The 26,057-nt window shown below is 40.7% G+C and overlaps 1 protein-coding gene across 4 annotated transcripts in view; it reads left to right on the plus strand.

Annotated features, from left to right (window-relative positions):
* Positions 1-26,057, plus strand: part of ino80db (INO80 complex subunit Db) — a 49,415-nt gene that overhangs the window by 1,212 nt on the left and 22,146 nt on the right. For all 4 annotated transcript variants that reach the window (XM_088606820.1, XM_088606819.1, XM_088606821.1 and 1 more), the window contains exons 2-3: positions 18,007-18,253; positions 21,116-22,011. In XM_088606820.1, the coding sequence (XP_088462946.1) occupies positions 18,036-18,253; positions 21,116-22,011 (1,114 nt within the window). In that variant the 5' untranslated portion in view covers positions 18,007-18,035. The remainder of the gene's footprint in view (positions 1-18,006; positions 18,254-21,115; positions 22,012-26,057) is intronic.

Raw genomic sequence — 26,057 nt, forward strand, 5'->3', positions numbered from 1 at the left:
TGCACAATTACAATACAAATATACAAAGAGTTTTAAAACTGCATAGCTTTCTGCCAGAAGGAACAGTTTAAATAAAGCACGTAGATTTCATATATTACTATTAAGTGTATTAGTGGTGTGTATTCTTCCAGTGTTCCCACAATGTCAGTTGTGTGCCCACGTTGCGACTGGAGTGACAGTGTAGTTTCTCTGCATTTTAGTTTGTATGAATAGAGTCCAGATTACACCAGGTAAATCCGAGGGACGTTAAGATTAATGCATAGTTTGAAACGCAGGTGGAGATGACTGCTTCATGACACTACTCCTGAAGAACAGATTATTTTACAAAGATCATGGAAAGATAAATCGCTTTATCAGAAGCAAAACGAAATGAAAAAAAAATCTAATAAATCTGGAGAGATCGATCCCTCCAATCTACTCTTCCGCGGTACCTACAGTCTGCTTAGACGCAATTCGTTAAATATGAACACAACTGTTAACGGCATTTAATTGATATTTCTGTTTAGATTTTTACCAGTGTTAAGATCAAGGAAAGAACAGAGCAGTTTAGTTTCATTCTTTCATTTTCAACTCTGTTGAATTTGGTTTAACTATTGGAGAGTTCCCTTTTGGAATTTCATCAGTTCTATGAATTCGAGTGACCTGAGGTTTTTTTTTTGGTGAGAACAAGCCGTTCAGCCCATCGGCGTTTGTCCTTTTTCTGTACAGTACTGATCGTCTCACATCAAGCCTGGACTTGAAAGTGTCTGATGTCCAAACTGCTAATCCGTCCCATTTATACTGCTAGCGAAACGAAAATCTTCTCTGCAGTAACAGAGAAATTAAATGAACAAAGGTCTTTACTTGCGCTTAATGTTTGTTTTTTGTCTGTAGTTAAAGCAAAAGGAGAAATAACTGGGGGGATCTAAGCATTATAGTTTAAAAGCTTTCTGCTTTGATATTATGGGAGAATGTTAATAGGGTTACCTAGTCACTCATAAAAGAGCATGGATAGAAAGGGAAGGGGCTTCACTAAGTATTATCGACTTGCTTAATAGAGTTATTTTCTGTCTGAACGTAAACCGCAGATGGGGAGTTTTCCTGTCATTTTACAGCCAATATTTCCCTTTAAATATCCCCTTGTTAACTGACACAGACTTTGGGCCATCTGTCACATCTTTAGTCATACTGCACCATTTAGTATCATCTTTGTACTTCATTTTGGAGTGTTTTTGCTGGTTGTAAATACAGGTGGTTGTATTTTCAGAGTTTTCATCACGTTGCAAATCAGAGTTTACCTGAAAGGGGCTTTTCTGAGGATATGACAGGGTTGAGGCTATAACTGTACGTTTCATAACTTGTGTTTATAATGTCTCATCATTGTGCCTAGCAAAATAGCTCCAAATCATAATTTAATGGAGCAGTGGTTAGGGTTCTGGACTGTAACTGGCAAAGTTGTGGGTTTTAATCCTGGGTGAGAGACAGCTGTTGAATCCTCTAGTGCATTTTACCCAGATTGCTCATGCAAAATGCCCATCTCCATGAATAAGTGCATGCGATTAAGTCGATTTTGCTAAAGATATAAGTCAGCTATATTAATAATTAGTAATTATGAATAAAAACCATCCTCAGTTGTTTTCTGAAGAAGTTTAAAACCAGTCATTTATACCATCTTTCCTTTTCTTATCGTGTGAGATTTACCAAGCCTTCTTAGCACGTTATTTAGTAGATGTGTTTATTTTTGTATTTTTTATATTCATTCTTTCAGTGTATTTATTTCCATTTCCTGGGGGAGCTCCTCTGTGAGCATCTAGCAGTGTCCACATTAATGAGGTTATCCGCAATAAGCAGTTATCGTATTCATCAAAGATTTTCATGGGAGAGATGGAAAAATGTGCCGGATAACAGAGTACCTCAGCCTCATTTGCAGCCGGCCAACAGGAAGTCAAATAGAAACAATTGGAGGAGCAGGACACAATCTCTCAATGTTTTTGGCCCAGGTAAGCTTTATTTGGGTCAAAATGGCAAATTTGACTGGTTGCTCCAAAGTTCAGTCCTTGGATTTGTCTGTTAAAATAGAAGAAATTAACCTTGTCGATTAAACGATAAACGAGGTTGCTTTGTATGTTTACATTTATGTTCAAAATGAGTGCAGATGTAGTGCAGCGCTTCTGCAGACAGTGCAAGAGATCACCTCAGCATACAGTAAAAAATGAGGATCCCTTATAAATGACCACATATCTGTTCTGATGAAAGTTTTTATCAAGTTTAAGGGTCTTGTCCATCTTCAAGTCTCTGTCAAAACAGGAAAAAACGATATTGTAATCTTCACAACAATTTATTGTTGAAGTCTTAGATATCTCTTCAGTTACAGTTTTCTATTTCTCCAAAGATGTTACTTTAACTGTCAGTGACAGATCAGCTTTTTTTGGACAAATATTTAGAATCAAACTATTATGCGGAAGTGTACAATATGCTAGTTCACAGTGTCACATGTCCTTAAAATGAGCATATCCAGTATAGTTTTATAACTAAAAAAAGGACAGCGGCACTCTACACCTTTAAAGCTTTAAATGAACCGTGCTAGTTTTTGAAAATTGTTACAAGACCCATGGAAATAATGAACCCGTATGGTTTTGAGTACAGTACACAGGCCACACGTAGTCAGTATCCAATTTGTCTTGTAACATACAAAAACCTACCTAAAAACCAGTAATCATGAAAATCTAGCACGCAGTTGCCTTGCCTCTAATATTACAAATCTTAAATGAGTGAGTTTAACTTAGTTTAAAGAAAGGTTTGTAGGACTCTGCCGATAACCAATAGATTGGGCGCTTTGTGGGAGACTAACAGGAATATCTGAGGCAGTGCTGAGTCACACAGAAGAAAAGTGATGAGTACAAGAAAGGAGATCTCTAGGTTAAGAACAGTTAGAGCTAAAGGTAAAGACGTGGCTCCCGGTTTGTCAAACCCTGTTATTAACGTACAGGCAAATATGAACTGTCCTGCATGAGTAGTTCTGTTTGGATAGCAGAGCTTGTTAGTGAATACAAAATGTGCATTTGATGGGCATGTTTTATACCTGAACATTACTGAACAGACATTAATTGTGCAGAATATGCTAATTTGAACAAAATGTCAAAAGGGTTGTAAAGGGATAATTATATTTGCAAATAGCGTTCAAACATTTGTTAACAGGTGTCTCAATTTGAATTTTCCATCGTTTGCTGTATAGTGTAGTACCATATATCTTCTTTTAAAACATATACATTTTTTGAAGTAAATGGCAGAAAGTAAAGTACTTTTTGAAGTAAATCCTCAGATACACTCCTGTACCTTCGTAATGCACATTGTGATTGTTTTATGTCTTTTGTGTACATACTGATTCTGGGTTTTCAATAGACTGTTCTATTTTTCTCAGAGCTTATTTTCGTTAGAAAGAGAGGAATCTTTCCATAAATCTGATTGTTTAAGCCCTCTGTGGCAGAGAGTATTTTTACTCATTTGGGCTGAAGAGTTGTGAAAGGCAGTGCCCGTTTCAACCTCAAGTAATGTTCTGCTACAGTGTGCGGGTGAAAATAACTGTGATTCATTTCTATCACCAGGACTCGAATGCAAAAAAGGAATTTGTGTAACCATGCGATTCAGACATTAGTGCCAAATGTCAGTGCAAATTAAAACACTGGTGTGGATACTTATAGGGAGCATGCTTCAGGTTACTTGTGGATTGCATGGACTAGTAGGTTACAATTTACTGTCTTGATTTCCTTCTTACCTCAGCTCTTGACTGAATGTGAGAGTACATTCCAGCCAGATTAAAACAACCACTGCTAGGAGCATTTATTTCTGATTTCCCACAGCATTTAATTTTCTGTCGTACAAAATATAAAGATCAGTTTACCTCATATTCATGTCCGGCCCCTGCACAAGGCCAAACTACCGTCCATCGTTTTTCCAATTGCTTCGTCCGGGTCAGGGTTGGAGGGGAACCTATCCCAGCATGCAACGGGCCCAAAGCAGGCTACAGCCTGGCATGACGTCCAACACACTCACACCAGGCTCAGTTTTCCCAGATTGAAAGCCGGTTAACCAGCCAGTTTGTCTACGGACTGTGGGAGGAAATTGGAGCACTTGGAAGAAACCCATGTAGATGCATGGAGAACACGCAGACTCCACACAAACAGCACCCCAGGTCTGTAGTTGAACTCGGGGTCCCAGCTTTGTGAGGCAGCAATGCTTACCACTGCGTCACTATGCGCAGTTTCTATCATTGGTTTCTGATGTTTTTTCGTGCTCAATTTTTTCATATATGTATAAAAAAAGATAGTTAAGCAAAGATTCAGTGTAAATGATGGAAGACAAAATTATTCCATCGCCCTTTTTTAGATAAATGTCAAGCCATTAAACTTTCAGAAAATTGTAAATGCTTTATACTATACAGTGTTGTGTGTTAAGAACCCCATCATTTGCATCTGTCTGGCATTTCATGACAAAACACCCAAAAAAGGAAATATTAATGAAGGCAATAAGTGTTTTGTGGATCAAGGAATAACAACTCTTTCTAAAAGCGTGATACACCCATGCCATCAAAAAGGTTATATTTGCAAACAGTGTTCAAATATTTGTGAACAGGTGTCTTAATTTGAATTTTCCACCATTTGCTGTATAGTGTAGTATCATACGTCCTCTTTCAAACATATCAGTGGGTGGATGTTCAAGTAAATCCTCCGAAAATGCCATCTGGAGAAGGCAGTCTGTGTCCAGATGCGGCGACTCTTTGTAATTCGTAGTCAAGAATTTGGTTAAATTTATGCAACCATCGGTTATGAAATATTGAAGGCATGATTTTATTTGTAGTTGCATGTTCTCACTGTGAGCACAGGGGTTTTCTGGGGTGCTTCCTGACAGCTCCCGTGGGTATGCTGCAGAGGTTGGGTTGGGTACTCTGAACCAGAGGTGTCCAGAGCCAGTTCAGCTCTCCCTAAATCAATGAGTATTTAAAGATTAGGAATACTTGTTTAGGCAGGCGATCGGTTAAAGCCAGTAATCTTTTTTTTTTTAGTGAAGGGAAAATGAGTCCTTCAGGGCTGCATAATCTCATTTTTGTTCCCAATGATCTCTGCAATTAAACACACCATCTGTTTAATTGATTATCGTTAAATCGTTCCAGGCCTTTAGAAATTGACGATTTAAAGATGACCTATTAAAACAATAGCTGGATCAGACCTCTTCAGAGCCAGGCTGGAGACTCCTGCTCTAAATTGTCCTTAGTCCTGTCCAGAGTGAGGGTGCACAGGATGACTTTTATCCTCCATGCTTTCAAGATAGGACAAGACTCCGGTCTGCCACTGTTATCATCAGGAAAAGTAGCTTTTGGTGATGGGTGGATATTTTCAGGTGGAATAAGATCACTTTATTAGCCATATACAATTTCTTGCATTAGGAATCTGTCTTTTCTCATACCCCAGCTTGCTCTCCATGAGACACACAGTTAAAATATAATATAATATAATGGTATTACTTTTGTTGCACAGTTAAATACAATAGTGTGCAATCCAGGGAGATGTTTCATCGAGGGGCTCTGCGTCATCATAAACCACTGGAGCAAAGGCTGAAGTATTTAATTAAATGGCCCTGACCCCTTGAATGACGTTCTCCTTGTAATTCACAACACTCACTGTTAATGTAAATATAGGCTGTAGTGTATTAAAAAAACAGTACAGAATTATTACTATATTTGTTTTTTGCTTGAGCAGTTTTAAATGTGTCAGGTTATCTTTTAAATGTAAAGGCTGATCGCAAGACCTTTCTGACATTTGCATGCAATAAATGTGCTGAAAACAAACATGCGTTCTCCATGTCGGCACAAGGTCCCACATTGTTCATTTCACTGATAAATTATTTATTTTCCAGAGAGGCCTGCCTATCTAAAGACTAAACAAAAGTCCTTACTACGGTAATGACTTCACTGGAAGATTAGCTAATATGTGCTTCCTGTGTCAGGCGGGAAAAGACCAGTTGGTTTTTCTGATTCTTTCTCAGCTTCTTCTCCCATAAAAAGTAGCACATTTTAAAGATATCTTCTAAAGATATCTTACAGTATTAGAAACAGTGCAGATATTCTTTGATGCATAAAGGATTCATAATATTAACAGCGCTACAGCATGTGCTATTTAGATATAATTTACATTTTTAGTTTAGCAGACGTTCAGTTTTAGATTTGTCTTTCGTATGAGAGAAAATACTAACTTTATTCGCAGTAATGCTTGACTTAATATTGAATTTTTGGTTTAGTACTTGAAGAACATGATTTAACTGCCCATTGTTTTATTTAAATTACTAGTGGTGACCAATTTCGCATGCTGCTCATATGCACTTTTATTAGACCCAAAATGGATCTGCTTTCCCTTTTGTGTTTGATAAAGGATGTTTCTATATAAATCTAAATTCTAGCAGCAACGTGTGACATTGTCTTTTTGAATACTGGTTCATGTACACGTATGTGACAGTTATTCACTATTTCGACGTGTAATGGCTCGTTTTGTAACTATTACATTTCAAAATAGTGAATGCACATGTGAAATAGAAATGGTGATGAGTTATTCCTAATTCAAATGTGTTGTTAAGCTGCATTGAGAACACACGTTAGCACAAGATGATTTCAAATGGTTCACTATTTCTATTTGACGTGTTTACTGTGATCTGGGTGAATTGGTCTTGCGTGATGCTGTGCAGATTATTTACATGTGTAGTTTTCACAAGCACAATTGGTGAGTGCCTTGTAAATCGCCACAGAATATGTAGGCGTAATGACGGCAATGATTACTTGTTTTCTGCTGTAGAGACGCTGCGAGTTCCAACTCTTTTTCTACGAGAGCAGACCCCGAATCTAGTCCTTTCGGCGCATGACTCCTCAGTTGTTGTTTACAAAACAGAGGCAGGTGTGTTGATGTTTTCTGTGACCGGTGAGAGAGAAAACCACAAAAATACAGGTATTGACCAGTTTTCTTCAGGCTTCATAGTGGGGTGCTGAGTGTCGCCCATACAGTTGTTTGAAAAGACCACACGGCCTTAATCTTTGTCCGTCTTTGTTTTAAATAGTTTTTTAATGCTATCATCCTTGGACAAAAATAAAGTAGCCTACTCTTTCACATGGTTTTCAGACTCAACAGATTATTTTTGAGGTTTGTTTTAGTCCTTCTTTATACTCAGTGAGTAATGGCAAATTGTTCCTTAGTAAAGCAAATTCATAAGTCAGTCCTCTTTACAGATTGCTTTCCTGCTGTTTTTGTTTTTAAAAAAACTACCTGATAAGAACTTAGTAAGAACGAAATAGCCATGTCTGGCTTTGAACTCTTACGAAAATAATGCCCACTGAAAGGATAAAATAAGACGTCAGTGTCAGCTCCATAAGTCCTAGGCAAATGGTAACTGTGCTACACAATACAATTTAAAATTATAATGCATTTAATAATTTCGTATCTCGCAATGAAAAACAATACATGTTAAGTCTTTTAAGCCAGCAAGGCCCTTTTCTGCTGATGAAGCATAATTGTTCTTGACAAACGTACACGTTGACACCTTATTATAAGCAGCCTTCATTCATACTTCTACTTCAGGAGCAGTTCCATTTGGATTTCCTTTCTGTTGTTCAGTGAAGTATAGTTACTTTTGTCTGAAACATAACTGCTCTGAAGAATGATGATTCCGTAGCGAGCTGGCTAAAGAAAATTGGGTATTGATCAAAGCCATATTGATTTTCAGACTTGCATAAGTGGTGCTGCTCGATTTTCCTTCCACATATAACACAGTGCAAGTAAAATGCTTTGTTAATGTTCTACAAGTTATGCACATCATATATACAGTATATAGAATCAACTACCAGACTATGTTAAGTAAGAAACCCCCTCAGATCTAAATGTTGATATACTGTAGGTGCTGTACTCCCAGACTTGCATAAGTGTTGCATTCAGCACAACCTTTTGTAAGTTGGAGCACACTCTTATATGGAATATTTACACTTACATCTGTTATCATTATCATTTTTGTTACACTGCAGTCAAAATACAAAATGTCACTATTCCAGCATTATTATTGCAGTACGCTGCACTGTACTTAAATAATCAATCTGTGCTCCTCAGAGGAGTTGTATGGCATTATTTTCACATCCTTATAACATATTTCAGCAGAAGAGTAACACTATGAAAACACAGCGGAAATTATTCCAGACACCACACCCACAAACAGAATGTACACCCCCAAGGTGTACACAACTTTTTATGTAAAGTAGGGTTTATGTGAGTTGGCAGCTACTTGTGTTTCCAGACTAATAGTGAAGAGTCCACGGACATTTTCACAAGTTTCAGAGCCAGCTCATGGTGTTTTTTGTAGTTTACGTATAAGTATTATCATGTGCCCATTCATAATGGCACAGACACACTCTAACATAGAGGATATTGCAAGGTTACACAACAGATGCATAATTGATATAGACAGGTATCTTAAAGGGGTAGGTGATTTAATCTAAGTTCAGTTTATACACTTTTAAAAAGTTATACACTTTTTAAACTTTAAGTTAGAAAATAATCTGTCTGACACAAAGGGAGAAACTGAGTAAAGGTCCTGAGGACGGTCTTTTTTTAGTCACCAACTAAAAATCTTAGTGTAGACAGAAACTAATCTGTGTAAATTTTCACCCTACTCGTGTTTTTGGATGTTTTCTTAGAATCAGCAGTTTGGAATGGTGGTTTCAAGTCCATGTGGATCTGCGAGTGTTAGCATATAATTCACCCCCCCACACATGGTGTTCTGTAGTTACTGTAACTGCTGTAATTTCTGGATGGATAGCTGCTTTTCTGTTTTGAGGTATTGGTTCCACAGTGGTTGTTGAAAACTATATAGAAATGAATACAGCATTAAAAGCTGTGGATACATGTTTCAAACAAAGGCTGAGGCCAGACTCATTGTGAATGCTGTCTCTTATGGTAACCCTTTTTCACATTATTTTAAACAAGGTAATAGCTGATTATTAGAGCCCTGTGTGTATTATTTCTGACTGTTTAGACAATTAAACGAAGAATTCCTTTGGTAGAAAAGGCAAGTAATTTTTCAATTAGGGATCCTAACTGCAGAAAGAAAAGGATTATGTGCCAAACAAATAATCATTTTTACAAACAATTGGATGGGGGAAGATTATGTTTTTTTTATACTTAACCTGTCTTAACATAGTTAATTTCAAAAAGTAAATGTTGATTATTATTATTTACCCCTGTGGGGGTCAGATTAGAGTCACTTGATCTGTAGGTTAACAGCATGGAGACATGGTCAGGGATTCAAGCTCACAGCTGGAAGGGCTGTGGTTTCAAGTCCAGGCTGGAGCTATGTTGTGTCTCACTGTAGAAGGCTGGTTTAATGCCCTGCTGAGTAAATGTCTTTCTCTTCAATGAGAATGTCTTCATAATTTGCCTACATGGTTTATTAAGGATTAGTCTTATCATTGTATTGGATTTAATGCCATCTGTGTGTGGTAAATGAAGTTTCATTGTATTGATATCTTGCAGCTCTGTTTTGTACTTGAACCTTTCTCCTCTGTATGCTTACATTTGGGGAACATTAGAAAGGTCTGTAAGTGGCCAGCCACCATATCACCATGCAGTTCACAGCTGGCAACCCATTGAAGCTCAGCAGGTGTGAGCCTGGTCAGTACCTGGATAGGAGACCTCCTGGGAAAGCTGAGTTTTCTGCTGGAAGTGGTGTTAGTGGGGCCAGCAGGGGGCGCTCACCAAATAATCTATGTGGGTCTATGTAATAATCTATGTATGTCTATGTGGGTCCTAATAACCTAGTGCAGTGACGGGGACACTGTACTGTAAAAAGGCGCCGTCCTTCGGATGAGACGTAAAACCAAGGTCCAGACTCTCTGTGGTCATTAAAAATCCCAGGACGTTTCTCGAAAAAAGTTGGGAGTGTTTCCCCAGCATCCTGGACCAATTTCCCCCTTGCCTTTACCAATCATGGCCTCCTAATAATCACCATCTATGAATTGACTTCATTACTCCGTTTTCCTCCTGATGTGTGGTGAGCGTTCTGGCGCACTATAGCTGGCGTCGCATCATCCAGGTGGGGCTGCACACTGGTGGTGGAGGGGAGTCCCCATTACCTGTAAAGCGCTTTGAGTGGAGTGTCCAAAAAAGCGCTATATGAGTGTAAGCAATTATTATTAAGTGAGAATCGACCGACTGATTTAAGAGGAGTGACATAAAGATAGTCTTCACTCTATTGAATATTTCCCTTTAGATTTAGTCTCCATACTACAAGCATTGTGCTTTGGATCCACAAGTCGGTTGTTTTGTTTTTCAATATGAACAAGAGATGCCTTTCAGAAGTCATTGGTACAGCACTTCCAACAGTTGCTTAAGTGGTAGTACCCAGGGCCTGGGAAATCACTGATGTTGTACTCATCCATAAGGGTGTGAAATGTGAATCGAATGATAAAACCAAGGAGTCTGTTTCTTTTACCTTGCATGTAATTGAAGTAAATTAAAAGAACTAAACCGGAGGATTACCCATATGGATGTAATGTCCTAAGAAATAATCAACATGGGTTTAGGATAAGAACTCGCCTGCCCAACATTTTATGACCCTTTTAACAAGCAATAACAGCGAATTTCGATTTTTAGGCTTTTGTTGGAGTTCTTTGTAAGCAGTTCATTCTCAAATTGCATGCAATACGCATTCAGACAAGCACAAGTGTTCGGATTTGGAAGTGTGAGTTAAATATATTGTTATCCCCTTCTTGTTCTGTTTTATAAGAGGGGAAAACTGGAATGAGGGTAATGTAATTAGTGGAGTACCAGAAGGATGTTCCTAGGACCACTTTCTTCATAGATTTATTTCAGTGATCCAGATTCTGGTCTTGATAATGTACTAGTCCAGTTTGTGGATGATGCGAAATTAGCAAACGCTATAGACAACTTTGATCAAATTCAAGATTGGGCCAAAACCTGGCAGGTGAAGTTTAATGTAGACTTTTGCATGCAGGTACTAAAAACATAAACTAGACAAAATACAAAACTGGAAATCTAGAGCTTTAGGAGGCTACTTCTGAAGAAGACATAGGTGTTTATATTGACATCTACATCTAAGAAATGTGGAGAAGCAGTTAAAAGGGAATAAAACTTATAATTCAAAATATTGGAGGTAGCATTAAAGTTCTATAAGTCATTAGTATGGTCTCATTTACAATACTGTGTGCAATTTTGGTTACCAGATGATAGAAAAGATGTTCATTGACATCCATTGTCCATTGACAGTCCTTGCAAAAGTCTTCAGTTATTTTTCTTAAGAATATTTTCTGGCATAAAACAATGTTACATCAAAATGATTGATTTTGAGTTTCAGTGTTTAGAAATAAAAATATCACAGAGAACTCAATTTCAATGTAAGATTTGTAATTCAGTGAAATGAGAGAATGTGTCAAGGGTCTGAATACTTTTGCAAGGCACTGTATATTCTGGCCTGTCAGCTAAAGACCGGATAAAGGAACTCAAGTTTTGAAAGCAGAAGATTGTGAGGGGACCCAATAGAAGTTTTCAAAAATCTCTAAGGTATTGACAGTGTTAACCCATAACCCATCAGATATCTTCAGAATAAACCGTGAAACAGGAGGCACAGGGCACAGGTGGAAACTATGTGGAGTTGCGTTTAAAACCGAGATCAGGAGACGCTTCTTTACCCAAAGGGTTGTGGGAGTATGGAACAAGCTGCCCTGCCATGTTGTTGAGGTTAATACCCAGGCTTCTTTTAAGAAGTTGCTGGATGAGGTCCAGGGATTAACTAGCTGATGGGTTAGATGGACTGAATGCCCGACCTCTTGTTTGAAATCTATCCTGTGTTCTTAAGGTTGAACTAGATTTTTATAACAATAGGAGTGTTAAACATGAGGTCCTATCTAATGATCTAATGAAACAGTGGTTTCAGTGGATAAAGTATGTCCCCTTCTAGATGTTAAATATGATTTTTCTCTGTGCTAAGCTATTGCAGTTACAGTTTAAAATTTTTATAATGTAAGGAAGAGACATTATCTAAGAACCTCAATCTGTTACATGTTTTTTGTTCCTGTTTTCTTGGGGGTTTGGATAATTGAGAGGACACTGCAATACTCAAGCCAACTATCTTAACTGCAGATCAAAAAGTGTCTGGTAACCCTTGCGTGAATGAGTTTAGACAGGCCTTATTGTACTTATAGTGAGTGCAATAACTGTCAAAAATAAGTGTAAGTACTGTATTTGTTGTTAGAATCATTAATGAAACCTTCAAACGTGACTCCAATTTAGAGGTGGACAAATTACACAGGATTGTGAAAAAAGTAATGCCTTATTGATATTTACAAAGCCAATGTTTTTGATGAGTGAAATCTGTGGAATCTTCAACTTGTACTTCTGAGTGATTCCCTTAAAGGCTTATTCAGAACTGAACGTTTTTGTTTGCTGCATGGTTGATGAAATTAATTAACCAAATCATATCAAATAAATTGTTTTAATTTTCTTACTGTGTGGGTTTTTGGGTGGAAGGTTGGGGGCATCATTTTCCCCCCTCAGTATTCAATGATCAGTATCTAGTGCTCATGAAAGGAGAAGATTTTTAGCTGCATACGTACTGTATGTAGTTGTCTCCTTTTACTTGCATTATTATCCATGAAGATTCAGTGCTTTATCGAAAAGAGTATTTGTTATGAAATGTAATATCATATCATTTTAGAGAATAGCTATAGTTGTGTAGGTTACAATGGAAATAACTTGGCTTATGTATAGAAAGTGTTTCTTTTCAGCTTTGTACATTTTCTATTAGTTGTGTGAGCCTGTGGAGAAAGGTTCATGATTTGAAGTCTTTATCTTAATAAGTGCCCATGTGTTTTTGTAGATTTGTACAAAGCTATTTTCTTTAGAGATCAGTGTTCCCTTTGGGAGGCGTTGGGGGACACTGAGGGGCAGTTGTCTGAATACTTTTCACCGCAGAAGAGGGTGAAACATTGAGAACTTTGGAGCCTGGAGAACCTTCCTCTTCCAGGCCAACTCAGGCTCGTTTCAAAAACAAGTTAATCACCGAGACAGTTCAAGGCTTCCGAGTTTTGTATAAAAACATAAACTTGCTTAAAAAGGGGGGAAATCAGTTTATCTCTGGTCTATCCCCCTGGAAGAGCTTCCTCTTATATTGACCTGGTGTTCTGTCATCAACCAGCTGTTCCCAAGACAAAAGAGTCTTATCCCCAGTGTTGTGCGCTGCTGGAGTGTGAAATGAACTTGCCTTAAAACGCCACCTGTGTAATCGACAGCCTGCCTCATGTCTCTTCATGCCATTAGAAAGCTGGAGCTGTTTTCTCCTCTGTTATTTACGAAACCCATTCCAAATTTTTTTTTTCGCTCTTATGGATAAATGTTTATGCTTAAAAACGGCGAGGGGCAGGCGACATGATTTGCTCCTGGTGTGATGTCCGAGCTCCACCAAATCAAAATGAATGATTGAAAACATGTTGCTCTGTTGAAAGAATCGTCGGTCTAACCGAAACTTGTGTTTTAATGAAAAGCAGTTCATTGCTTATGTATCAATGGTTTTCACGTAGATTCAAATGATCTCCTAAAAAGATGAAATATTTTATTATTTTTAGCATATGCTTCTCATTTATCACTGTAGAATTTTAGAATATTTGATCTTTTACTTTATCACTGCTCTGATTCAGTCCACAAATGTCCTTTTTTTTTTCACCACCCAACAGATGAAGTGCAGGAGAGCTGTGTTCGCTCAGTCTGACAAGCTTATTCTTTGCCTTTCTTTACCCTTTAATCAAACTGTACTAGGCGATCAGGACAGGTGCAGTAGTGAATGAAATTACAATGACTGCCCGCCTTCATAACAATAACAATTAAAAGCTTTGGAGTGCTGTTTCACTCAGGAGGGCTTCTCTTTAGCTCTCACAGTGTAGCTGAAGCCCCCTGGTCTTCTACAGTATGTGCAGCTCCTAGCACGTGACATGACTTGCAAATGACAGTGCATACATAGCAACGAAAACAAAACAGAGTAATGAATTGTCTGTATCCTATTGAATCTCCAGTCAGAATCGATGTAGCAGCCCTTTAAACTGTATTTCCATCAGTCCCTCAAAGATGCATAACTAAAACCACAAATAATACCTTTCCCCTTTACAGTCACCCTAACCCAGTCCTTACCTTGACCTTAGCCCTGTTTTTAAAGGGGAACTGCAGTCTTACGTTTCTCAGACCGGTTAAAATAAATTCATTGACGTTGTAGAAAAGAATTGACAAATTTCAAAGTAAGCATAGTGAACTTTGTGAAAGTACTGGGAGCCATCATGTTGACGCAACTCGCATGAGAGTTGCCACAGATTGTGACGTGATGCGGCCCTTCCTGCTCACTAGTCCCCCATAATGACTAAAGTCATGTGATGTAAGAACGGAGGAGTACAGGTTGTGCAGCAGAGATTTCACTGCAGAATGTTCCATTATGATCTGCGTGCATGAGTTAACAAGTAGGTAGTTGTCGGCAAAACTGTCTTGAAATCTAAAGCAATATTTCCTTTGTATTAAAAGAGATGTATTCACAAGTCTGCTTGTTTACAGTGTCATACAGCCACACACGTCACTGGACGTTTTGTTGCCTCGTTCTGAATCTCGGAACATGACGCTACGCAGACCTGGAAATTTTGTGATGTCAATTGGAGGTTTTACACATTACTGTGTATAATGTACTGTTCCTGTAGTTTGAAAAGCACTCATCAGTGCTGGTTCTTTCTCACCCTGGAATATGAAAACAGCATTGCAGTTGCCTCACCCTTCCTCAAACGTTAACTTTAACATTAGCCTCAATCCCGAAACTCTTAATTTGAAATCTACCCTTAGGCTAATGCCCACTCACACATTTGCCCTTAAATCCTCATTGATCAGGACTGCATCCCTGACTGGAATGGTGTGGCTGGAGTTGTATGACTAAGGCTACTGACCTTCAGGTATGCGCTGTCAGCTCCACCCAGTGTAATTTGTCAAAACAGTGGTGTGGTGGCTTTAAAACCAGAATAGAGATAGAACGTACCTCCAGTTAGCTAATAATAAACTACATTTGTTATTCCTATCATTGTTGTAGTCATGGGCTTTTTGGTTGGTCTTTTTCAGTTCTATAGGGGGGATGGGAGGGAGGGTAGGAGAGGGTGTGTTCTTCTGCTCGCATTTCTGATAGCTGTTTTTTATTAATTGCTTATAAATGTAAATAGTGCAAATGTTTTTTTTTTAAATACATTTGCTAGACATCTGTTGTAAACGAGGGGGCAGAGAAAATATCCTGTTTTACAGACGATTATTGTGCAGTATCTTTCCAAAAGTATCCAGATCCCTGTGCAGTTTTCATACTTTGTTCTGAGGTTTGCAGTCCTGTCACTTTAAAGAAGCAAACCTGTTACATATACAATCTACTCCACTCAAAGCAAAAAGCAACATGTACTGTTACTATATAATCAATATAAAGAATAATGAATAAAAATTAAATTAAATTATGTGCTCGAAATTACCTTAACGAGCCATGTAGCTAGTAGAGAGTCCTTTGTGTGTTATAATTGCTCACAAACAGTCTCTCAACTAATTGTGTGACTCAGAGGTGCGTGGTTTCAGAACAAATAGCGCACATAGTACAAGTAAAATGAAAATCTGGATTTAACACCTATCTCTGCAAGGTCTCTCTGTCAGGTAGTGAAGTTCAAGCAAAGATTTGACCAAGAAGGCATTAAAACCACGTGAGTGATAAAGTTGTATAAAAGTACAAATCAGAAGGGTATAAAATCACTCCTAAGACCCTTACTATCTCTTTGAAGTTGGTTTAATTCGTCATTGAACAGCATTAACCAATTCTGTAGTCAAATAGTGGCACGCCTCGCTGTTGCTCTCCCATGAAAATACAGTGGAAGGCACTGTCTCACAGAGAGTAAGTAATACCCTCCCAGTAGTCGTTTCTTCTTAAGCAGTGAGCTCGTTAGGAGATTCTCCAAATCCAAAAGCATTTCAAACTTCTCTGGTGTTCCCGGTAAAGCCAGGCCTGATTCTCGAAGAAAAATGGAGCCAGATGACTTTCATATGCAGGTTGACCATCCTCCTCCTATGCGTTACCTTTTCGATTCTGATTGAAAACCATTTAGTCTGTGTACAGGAACATGTTTAAAGTATCAGTATGCGATACTATACCAATCGATTGTGAAAGGAAAGTCGGCTTAGCCACAGTTTTAAGGTAATTTGGATTATGCAGCTGTCCTGTTTCAGCTGAAGAATTCCTCCAAACATGCCTTGTGACTTTTGCCCCCCATTTTCAGGTACCCCAACCTGGAGGCCTTCTGCTCTAGATAAGAGAACTGAACACTTGTGATGGGTTGTAGTGTAAACTGTTTTTTTTGCTTCAAAATTAACGGACACTTGACATGAACTTGCTATATCTTCCCATGTTTTTTTATGGATAAACATGGATTTGCTTGTTTCCATATTTAGTTTCTTTGTATGAAAGGTCCGTACCATTATTCAGTTTTTTTGTTTTTTTTCTGTTGATAGAAAGAGAAACAGTTCAGGTAGACATATCCTATCCCAGGAGGCAATCTGCTTTAACTTTGCTTTAGACTTGCAACAGATTTTAATAAGTGTGAGATTTTAGACATGCTGATAATTGAGAAACAACTAACTGTACTGCACCCCATAAGAAAATAATGCATGTATGTTGTTAGAAAAGTGAAGCATACGGATTTGGAATCGTAAATGTTTTTTATGATTAATCATTCATGCCGGACAATAATACACTCGGAGGACTTTAAATATTGCATAAGCATTAAATCACCTCATTAGAGTGATAGTTGATTCAGCACAGCTGCTGAGGTCAATTAACCTCTTTAATGTGAAGCTTAGCGAAAGAAAAACCGTTAAGAAATCATCCCCACTCATCAAGAGAATGATTCCCATGTGCCCTCAGTATGTGGAAGCTAGATCACAGGTGGGCTCACCAGCAGTGGTTCTTAGTAATGATTCAAGGTTATGTGTAAACTACCTTGATAGATGACACAGCGAGTATGATACAGGCTTGCGGAATATTACATGAATCGTTATACACTGGCTACACAACGGTGGATCCAAGTGTAATTTAATTTTTGATAACAAAAATTCCACATGTACGGATTGACAGTAACCTAATTGCATAGCAAAACCCTGACCCAAGTCCTAGTACTCCAGTGGCTACCCTCTCTGTAGGACAATCTTAGCATCGTGTCCATGTTATGGCTTTCTTGTAAGATGAGAATGGGACAGTTATGCCATAGATGCTCTACCGATTGTCCATTTATGGGCTGAGCTGGGATAACGTGTGGCATCTCGGGTTTAGAGACCAGTGAACAGGTACAAGACAGAGCATGCATCACAGGAGCACGGCTTGTACTGCTTTCAGCCGGCAACCCCTTATACAAACATTGGTAGTGTCAGTGAAATGGCCTTACCTGTGTCATGTCCGTCAAATTAAACATCAGCGCATCAGCTACAAAAATTGATACTTTGTGAATCTGTTGTAGTTATATTCTTATATTTTGTCCCCCATGTATAATAATTCCATTGATGTTTTTACAGAACGGTGTGTGTATATATGCATAGTGAAGAGTTTAAGAGCAGAACAGAATGCGTACTTTTCCAAGTAATGCTGAGAACATTGCATTAACCTTCTTAGGATATACTTTGTATTGTTTGTTTAACACTGTAGCAGCATTTTGAAATATTCTTAACATTAAATTTGTAGACTTGCGAAACAGCAGTTGAAATTTAAGTAACACGTATCGGACAATGGGAGCTGTACACCTCTCGCCGAACTGTTTACCCTCGCCCGTGTTTTTTTAAACGCGTGCTCCCTCTCAGGATTCAGCCAGTCGGCCAGCTGGGTGGTGAAGTAACCTTTTCCTTTTTTTTTGTCTTTTTTTTTTTTTATCCTGCTTTACCTCATCAGCTGATGTTCACAAGGACAAGAGTCACGTGATGTATGAAGGCAAACACATACACTTCTCGGAGGTGGACAATAAGCCATTGTGCTCGTACAGCCCCAAGCTCTGCAAGCAGCGGCGGCTCAACGGCTACGCTTTCTGCATCCGCCACGTCCTCGAAGACAAGACCGCGCCCTTCAAGCAGTGTGAATATGTGGCCAAGTACAACAGCCAGCGCTGCACCAATCCCATCCCCAAGTCGGAGGATCGCAGGTGGGTCAGCTGCCCAGGTGATGGACATGGTAGTAGTACTAGTTTGTCCCAGCTTGAATACTTAAATGTAGATAGAAACACTTTATTCTGCTGAAGACAAAGAGGCTGTTTGCACACAGGCTTTGATGAACCAGCCAGTGACAGTGTGTGTGGACAAGGGGAGGCCTATTGAATGGAGGCTGACGAGCAGTAATTATTCTCATGCAATACATCCCAGACTAAACAAGGGTGGCTGGGCTGAGGTGTCAGATGCAAGTCATTCATCCAGCCATGGCAGCTGTCTCCCTCCCAGGTGGGCTGACCCAGCCTGCTGCGATCTCATCTCCAGGGTACTGCTAGGCCATCCCTGCACCTGGTGGAGGAGCTGCTGAGGCCATGCGTGTGTTGATGTGTTACTGCTGATTAACCCCCGTGGGCTGCTTTGGGGAAACCGTTGTAATTTTCGCAAGGAGGGGTTAGGTGCCTTGCAGGGCCGGGCCGTTCAGTTCAATGCTGGACCTGGGGTGCCTGTCTGGGTGGAGTTTGTATGTTCTCCCCGTGTTTGCATGAGGGTCCCTTCAGGAAAACTGGCCCTGGTGTGTATGTGTGTTTGTGTCTGTGTCCCCACCTGGGTGAACCCTGCCTTGCGCCAGGCTCCAGCTCCCCTGTGACCCTGAATGGGAAGAAGTGATTCGAAAAGGGATGGGTGTTTTTTTTTAGCATCTTTCAATTTGAAGACCTTGTTGTTCAGGTCAGCCGAAAGAACTGCACTTTTCTTCATAGACCACAAAGTAGCGATCAGAGCTCTCACCCGTGCAGTTGTAAGTTTGAGTTGTTTTCGAGGCAGCCCAAAATATTTCTGATTGAGTAGTTTTGTGCACAAGATGTATATGGATGTCTTTCTCACTTGCTTTTATTTATTGCTCTCATTCATAATCTCTCCTACGAGAATAAAATAATTCGAAGACTTTGTCTTGGTGTTCCGCACAAGTCTATGGATAGTTTCTCTGCCTTACTTATAGAATAAAAATGCAATCTTAAATGTAAAATGTAACAGTGCATAAATCATGTAGGATGCATGTTTCTGTATGGTGTAAGCTTCTAAGTTAGAAGTAAACAGTAGAAATTGCAAATTGCATTAAAGAATACCTATTTTCTAATTACCATCACTATTCTCCAGTAAGTTTATTGAGTCAGAACATATTCTGAAATTCTGTTTCTTTTTCCAGTTTATAAAGTTTTTATTTTTCTGATGAGTAGAAAATGTATTGGTCTGCTCTTTAGTGTTTACATAGTACTCATATTTTACACAGTTAAGGTACTCAGCGGTAGCCTACCTAGGTAAAAGTGATGTTTATTTTTCATATAAACATCCATGATGCAGCTTTTCTTAAACACCTTAACTGCCTTTTCACACCTTAACTTAGGGTTAACATGAACAGAAAGGATGCATTAAGACGAAAACAAATTATTTCTCTTGAAGGACATTCGTTTCACGAGTAGCTAACATTTTCTTACTGAAGTATATACGGCATGAGACACACAGATGGACCGTAAGAGTGTTTGGTTCCCAAAAATTGCTTTTAAAAACTTTGACAAAAAATATTCAGTTTCCAGGGACATAAACTCTTCTTTTGGCGTAGGTTAATAGTTTCATAATGAAACTGATAATGATGTAAAAAATGCATTGCTTTAGAAAAGATGTATTTGACAGTTAGTTGGGTCCCTGCTGTGTGTGAATATAAGTGAAATGCTTATTATTGGTACATTTGTATAGCGTTTTTATCCCAAGAACTCCCAAAGCACTTTGCACATTGGAATGAAGTCACATCACCCACAGCCCTGCTCTATGTGAATACACGTGAAATGCTTATTATTGATGCATTTTTATCCCAAATTCCCGAAGCACTTTGCACATAGGAATGAAGTCACATCACCCACCAGTGCAGCACCCACCTGAGTGACATGAGTCAGCCTTCATTTTTCAGCAGCCCCGTTACACAATAGAGAAGGTTGTTCACCAATTGAATTGAGGGGGAATTCAGTATTGTTTAAGTCTAAAAGCAGTTTTATCTTTTATCAGAAGCAGATATCTGGTCCTCATTCCAAACAGTGGTATCTCCTGCAACACAGTGTCCGTGTTGGAACATAGGACTGGAAATTTTGGACAAGTCAGAAGTGCATTATCTCCAAGAACAGTGGCAGTAGCAACCTATTTGGCTCTGTGGCTAAGGATCTGCGCCTGTGGCTGGAAGGTTGCCGGTTCAAATCCCGGAGCCGGCAGAGGAATCCTACTCCGCTGGGCTCCTGAGCAAGGCCCTTAACCCCAGCTGCTCCAGGGGCGCTGTACAATGGCTGACCCTGCGCTCTGACCCCAAGCTTCTCTCTCCGTCTGTGTGTCTCATGGAGAGCAAGCTGGGGTATGCGAAAAGACAAATTCCTAATGCAAGAAATTGTATATGGCTATTAAAGTGATCTTATCTTATTTGACTGCAGGGACCTTCCCTCCCAATACAGACCAGGCCCGTATTTGTTCAGCTTATGAGATCAGACCAGATCAGTTGGCAAGGTTTTAATGCATTTAATCATTGGGCTTGGCGACTCACTGATGTTGTACAAATGAGCAAATACATATGAACTTTCTATTCCAAATGCTAATGGCATTTGGAACCATAACAAGTTGCTGGAGTGAATAGTTTCTCACACTATGCCAGACCTATAGCGAAATAAATGTCAGAGGCTAATGGTGCATTGGTATCGTTTAAGAGACAAATGTGTTTTGTTTTAAAATTAAATTAATTCATATTAATTCCACATCCTTCCACACCCCGAAACTGCCGATCGGAAACACAACGCGGTTCTTATTTCCGTTCCTCCTGGCAGGTACTGCAACAGCCATCTGCAGGTGCTGGGCTTCATCCCGAAGAAGGAGCGGAAGAAGAAGAATGACCCCATGGAGGAGATGCGCTCGCGGCCGCAGCTGGAGTCGGTGGCGCTCAACATCACGGTGCCTTCCCTGGCTCTGAAGACCCCCAACGGGCTGGAGGAGCCCCTGCTCTCGCCGCCCAGGTCCCGGCTGCTGCCGCCTCCGCCGCCGTTCCCCGACGAGCTGCTCGACCCTTTCGCCTTCCACGAAGACGACGCGGACGGGGACGAGGCGGCCCCCCGGCGGGGCTCGGCCGTCAAGAAGAAGCTGCAGAGCCGGCTGGCGCTCAACCAGCGGCTGCGGCTGCGGGAGGCCGAGGCCGCCGCCGCCGCCACCACCACCCCCCCTGCCGCGGCCGCCGAGCACTTTAGCCCCCCTCCCCCAGCCTCCGGCCCCGCGCTTCAGCAGCCCCTGCGGCCGCCCCCGCCGCCGCGGAACTCCCCCCCGCCCGGCCCGCTTCTGCCCCCCGCCCAGCAGCCGCCCGCCCCGCCCCCCGCGCAGCACCCGTACCCCCTCCCCCTGCCCGCACCCCCGCCGTGCCTCCCGGGACTGCCGCCGGGGTTAATATGCAAGCCGCCGCCGCCTCAGCCGGGCGGCCTGTCCGCGCAGACCGCGGCGCCGCTCCCGCCACTGCCGCTGCCGGCCGGTCAGGCCCCCGGCGGGAAACCTGTGGGGGGGCCGTTCCTCCCGCCCGCCGCACTGCCTCCGGCCGCGGACTCGCCAAGGCCCCACGCGGTGGTCATCAAGCCCGCCGTCTTCACTCCGCCGCCCGCCTGCCTGGCCAGGCTGCAGAGGCTGGTCAAGCTGTGCACCCAGCGCCAGCAGCAAGACGGGGACCTGTTCCCCCACTTAGGTAGGTCTTCTGTGCCGCCTCTTCCCGCCTTCGGTTCTCAGGTACCGCTCAGCACACCTTTGTTTTTCCTCACAAAAATCCCAGGAGCAGCTTGATCGGACCCCACATCCAGGGAACTGTAATACAGTTAACCCTCGGTTTCACGGACTAAGGGGGGAAAGGGGTGTCCCTTATTGCCTGATGTCCGTTAAATCGCACTCCGTTAAAACGTAGTTAGCATAAGTTTCAGCCCTGAAATGTGCAATCGCATGAGAAAAAAAAAAATTGATGCATTATGTTTGTGTTTTCGGGATCTTTTGACTTCTTGCTAAAAATTGCAATCGGCACAGTCCGTGACGATTGTTCCTGTGCCTTGTTTTATAATATAAAAAACGAATTTTTATGTATAAAATCCACTAAAGCAGTGGTTCTCAAACTTTTTGGACAAAGTACCACCCCTAATCCAACCAAAGCATCCAAGTACCACCGACAAGTCATCATCTCATAGAAACCCCAGAAATTATCAATGACCAACATGAGCGCGAGTGCACACACACTCACACATACATATAATAAATATTATAATAATAAACTTTGTTTGATATATTAAAATGTGGCTTCTCAAAGTGTTTTACAGAAAAAAAAACAACACATAAAAATAAAAAAGCACCATTTCAGTGAGAGGGGTGAGTCTGTTTAGTTGAGCAAAGCAGATGTGAATTAATTTTTCGAGCCTTGATACAATTCACAACAGTCTAACAGATTTTAAATTGTCAGGCATTTTCTTGACGGCAAAGGTCTCGCGGTGGATGTTGCAATGAAACCATTAATTTCTGGAGCAACCTCTCTGATTCGTGCAACTACACCGCTGTGTTGGCTTGTCATTGCTCTAGCACCGTCTGTACAAACTCCGACACATTTTATCCAGTCAATGCCATTCTCTGCGATAAATTCATTCAGAAGCTGAAATACGTGCTCTCCTGTAGTTCCTGTTGGTAGCGGCTTACAGAACAGAAAGTCCTCACGGGACGTACCCTCAAACTCGTATCTAACGTAAACGAGCAAATGGGCCAAATCGACTACAGACTCATCTAATTGCAGTGAAAAACATCTGCTCATCTTAACGCGCGCTGTCAGCGTACTTTTGATATAATTTCATTTCAATAATTCTATGAATGACTGTGTCTTTCGGGGGGGGCAGCAGGTCGATCTGTTCAGCAGCTTTTTCTCCACACATAATAGTGTGGGGCTTACCTGCTTTAGCAATCCGTGCAAGCGTGCATTTTTCCACGTTTCCGTTTTTATTTCAGTGTTTATTTTAAGTATTTATTTCATGCGCATGGGAGAGAAACACAGAGACGCTCGGTATATTTTTCTCAAATTAACTTAGAACAGTTCTTAAATATTTTTCTGTTATTTTTCACGCTTTCCTGTGCTCACAAGATTACCAGCGTTCGAAGCACGCATTTCTATGCATTCCTGTGTTTACAACGTTGGCATTGTTCCAAAATCACGCACATTCTCATTTCTCCCTATTTGCTGGAGATACAGTAGCTTTTTTTAAATACAATTGGTCACTTGCGTCCGTAGCACGCATTCCCTATAGAGTGGTATAGAATTACAGAGTATCTCTTGTGTCCACTGAAGTATTAGCGCGCACTGTATCGTAGTACGTAGGCTGCGTATTCGACACGTATAAAAATACAAAATATGAAAACCCGTCTCAGTTTTTTCAGCGCACACAACACAGTTCCAGGGTCATTTGGCGTAAGACCTGGCGGCACGCCACGTACCACTGCAGGTACGCGTACCACAGTTTGAGAACCACTGCACTAAAGGATACAAAACGCAAACAGCTCCCATCGTAAGCAGTTGCCTGTAGGGAACCACTCATATTCTTGAATTTTCGTGGTTGTTTTAGTATTTATGCATTTTACAGAGTTTTTTTTACTTTGTTTGCATTTTAGTCTATATTTTAAAATGGCTGTTTTTGTAAAAAGAAAATGCTGAAGTATGCAAAGCACAAAAAGTACCCATTCTAAGCAATTCACCAAAGCAGGGCTGTTTCCACAGTAGTAACCACCTCATTTCATAAAGTTAATTTTCTTTACTTGAACTGTGTCTGTGGTACAACAGATGACCAGTGACACTATGACAGACACACTCAGCACTGGCATGGCCCGTAAGGAAACAAAACAATCAACATACATTCTGCCTACACCCAAAGAAAGCTCCACGGCCGAAACTTTGTTTTTTTTCTTCTCTATTCAGCATGAAATAAACCTATTACTTGTTCCTTTGCTACACCCTATACCAACTGCCCTGCTCTTCATTCCTTTCAGGCTTACTTAATTATATTGTACAAAATATTATTTTTTCATTTTTACTGTCTCCGTTATTACAGGGAAAGAATGGTATTTCTGATTTTACTGACAAAATTCCCTTGTAGATGATTTTGTCCATTAAATAATAATAATAATAATAATAATAATAATAATAATAATTGCTTACACTTATATAGTGGTTTTCTGGACACTCCACTCAAAGCGCTTTACAGGTAATGGGAACTCCCCTCCACCACCAATGTGCAGCCCCACCTGGATGATGCGACGGCAGCCATAGTGCGCCAGAACGCTCACCACACATCAGCTATCAGTGGGGAGGAGAGCAGAGTAATGTAGCCAATTCATAGATGGGGATTATTAGGAGGCCATGATTGGTAAAGGCCAATGGGAAATTTGGCCAGGACGCCGGGGTTACACCCCTACTCTTTTTGAGAAACACCCTGCGATTTTTAATGACCACAGAGAGTCAGGACCTTGGTTTTACGTCTCATCCGAAGGACGGCGCCTGTTTACAGTATAGTGCCCCCGTCACTATACTGGGGCATTAGGACCCACATGGACCCCAGGGTAGGCACCCCCTACTGGCCCCACTAACACCTCTTCCAGCAGCAACCTTAGTTTTTCCCAGGAGGTCTCCCATCCAGGTACTGACCAGGCTCACACCTGCTGAGCTTCAGTGGGTTGCCAGTTGTAAGTTGCAGGGTGATATGGCTGCTGGCATAGCCAGCAATCCCAAGACCATGAAAGCGAAGTCCAGTAACTTTACTGTAAAACCTCTGTTTTTGAACTTACCACGGGAACTGTTCCCCATTTACCAGAATCCATTTGAACAAGAGGCATTTTTTCATGGTAAATTACTTGAATGTTTATGGATTGCGTTTCAGCTTTACATTAAAAGTGAGTCACTTTCAAAATCTTTCATCTCACCTTTACGTTAAGGGTTTTCCTGTTTCAAAGGTTTTATTGGCTTTAAATGAACTCTTTGTTAACCACAGTCGGTTGACTGTTTGATTTCGTGGAAGAGCAAGGAATTGGCATAATTATAATCCCTTAAGTTATGTTATGTAATTCTTACCGTGGCCTCTTTGGTGGTTACAGCATATTGTGTGCTAAAGGAAGTAAGAATATAACTGTTAGACACTTTCACAGAGGCATTTTGAATATATAGTTAAACAACGGAGTCTGTTAACCGACATTATGTTAACTGTAATGTAATCTTATGGCAATGAAAACATAAAATGTTTCCAAACTTAAAAAATCCAACATAGTGACTTCCCCAGCTTTCATGCAAAATGTTTTCCATTTCTCTTGATGCACATCTGTATGACTTGTATTGGGCTGGTGGCCCCCTGCAGTGTTAGGAGCACTAGTCTGGACTATTTTATATTTTGTTCAAATGTAGAATCGTAGAAAGTCAAAGGTGCTCCATGCTTGTGTGTCTTTAAGTTTGAGCCCGGTCAGTACCTTAATGGGAGCCCTCCTGGGAAAAGCTAAGATTACTGCTGGAAGAGGTGTTAGTGGGGCCAGTAGGGGGCATGCACTCCGCTGTCTGTGTGGGTCCTAATGCCCCAGTATAGTGACGGGGACACTACACTGTATAAAGGCGCCGTCCTTCGGATGAGACGTAAAACCAAGGTCCTGACTCACTGTGTTCATTAAAAATCCCAGGGCATTTCTCAAAAAGAGTAGGGGTGTTACCCCGGTGTCCTGGCCAAATTTCTC

The sequence above is a fragment of the Lepisosteus platostomus genome, chromosome 14 (genome assembly GCF_059453375.1).
Source record: "Lepisosteus platostomus isolate fLepPlt1 chromosome 14, fLepPlt1.hap1, whole genome shotgun sequence".
In the NCBI taxonomy this organism is placed as follows: Eukaryota; Metazoa; Chordata; class Actinopteri; order Semionotiformes; family Lepisosteidae; genus Lepisosteus; species Lepisosteus platostomus.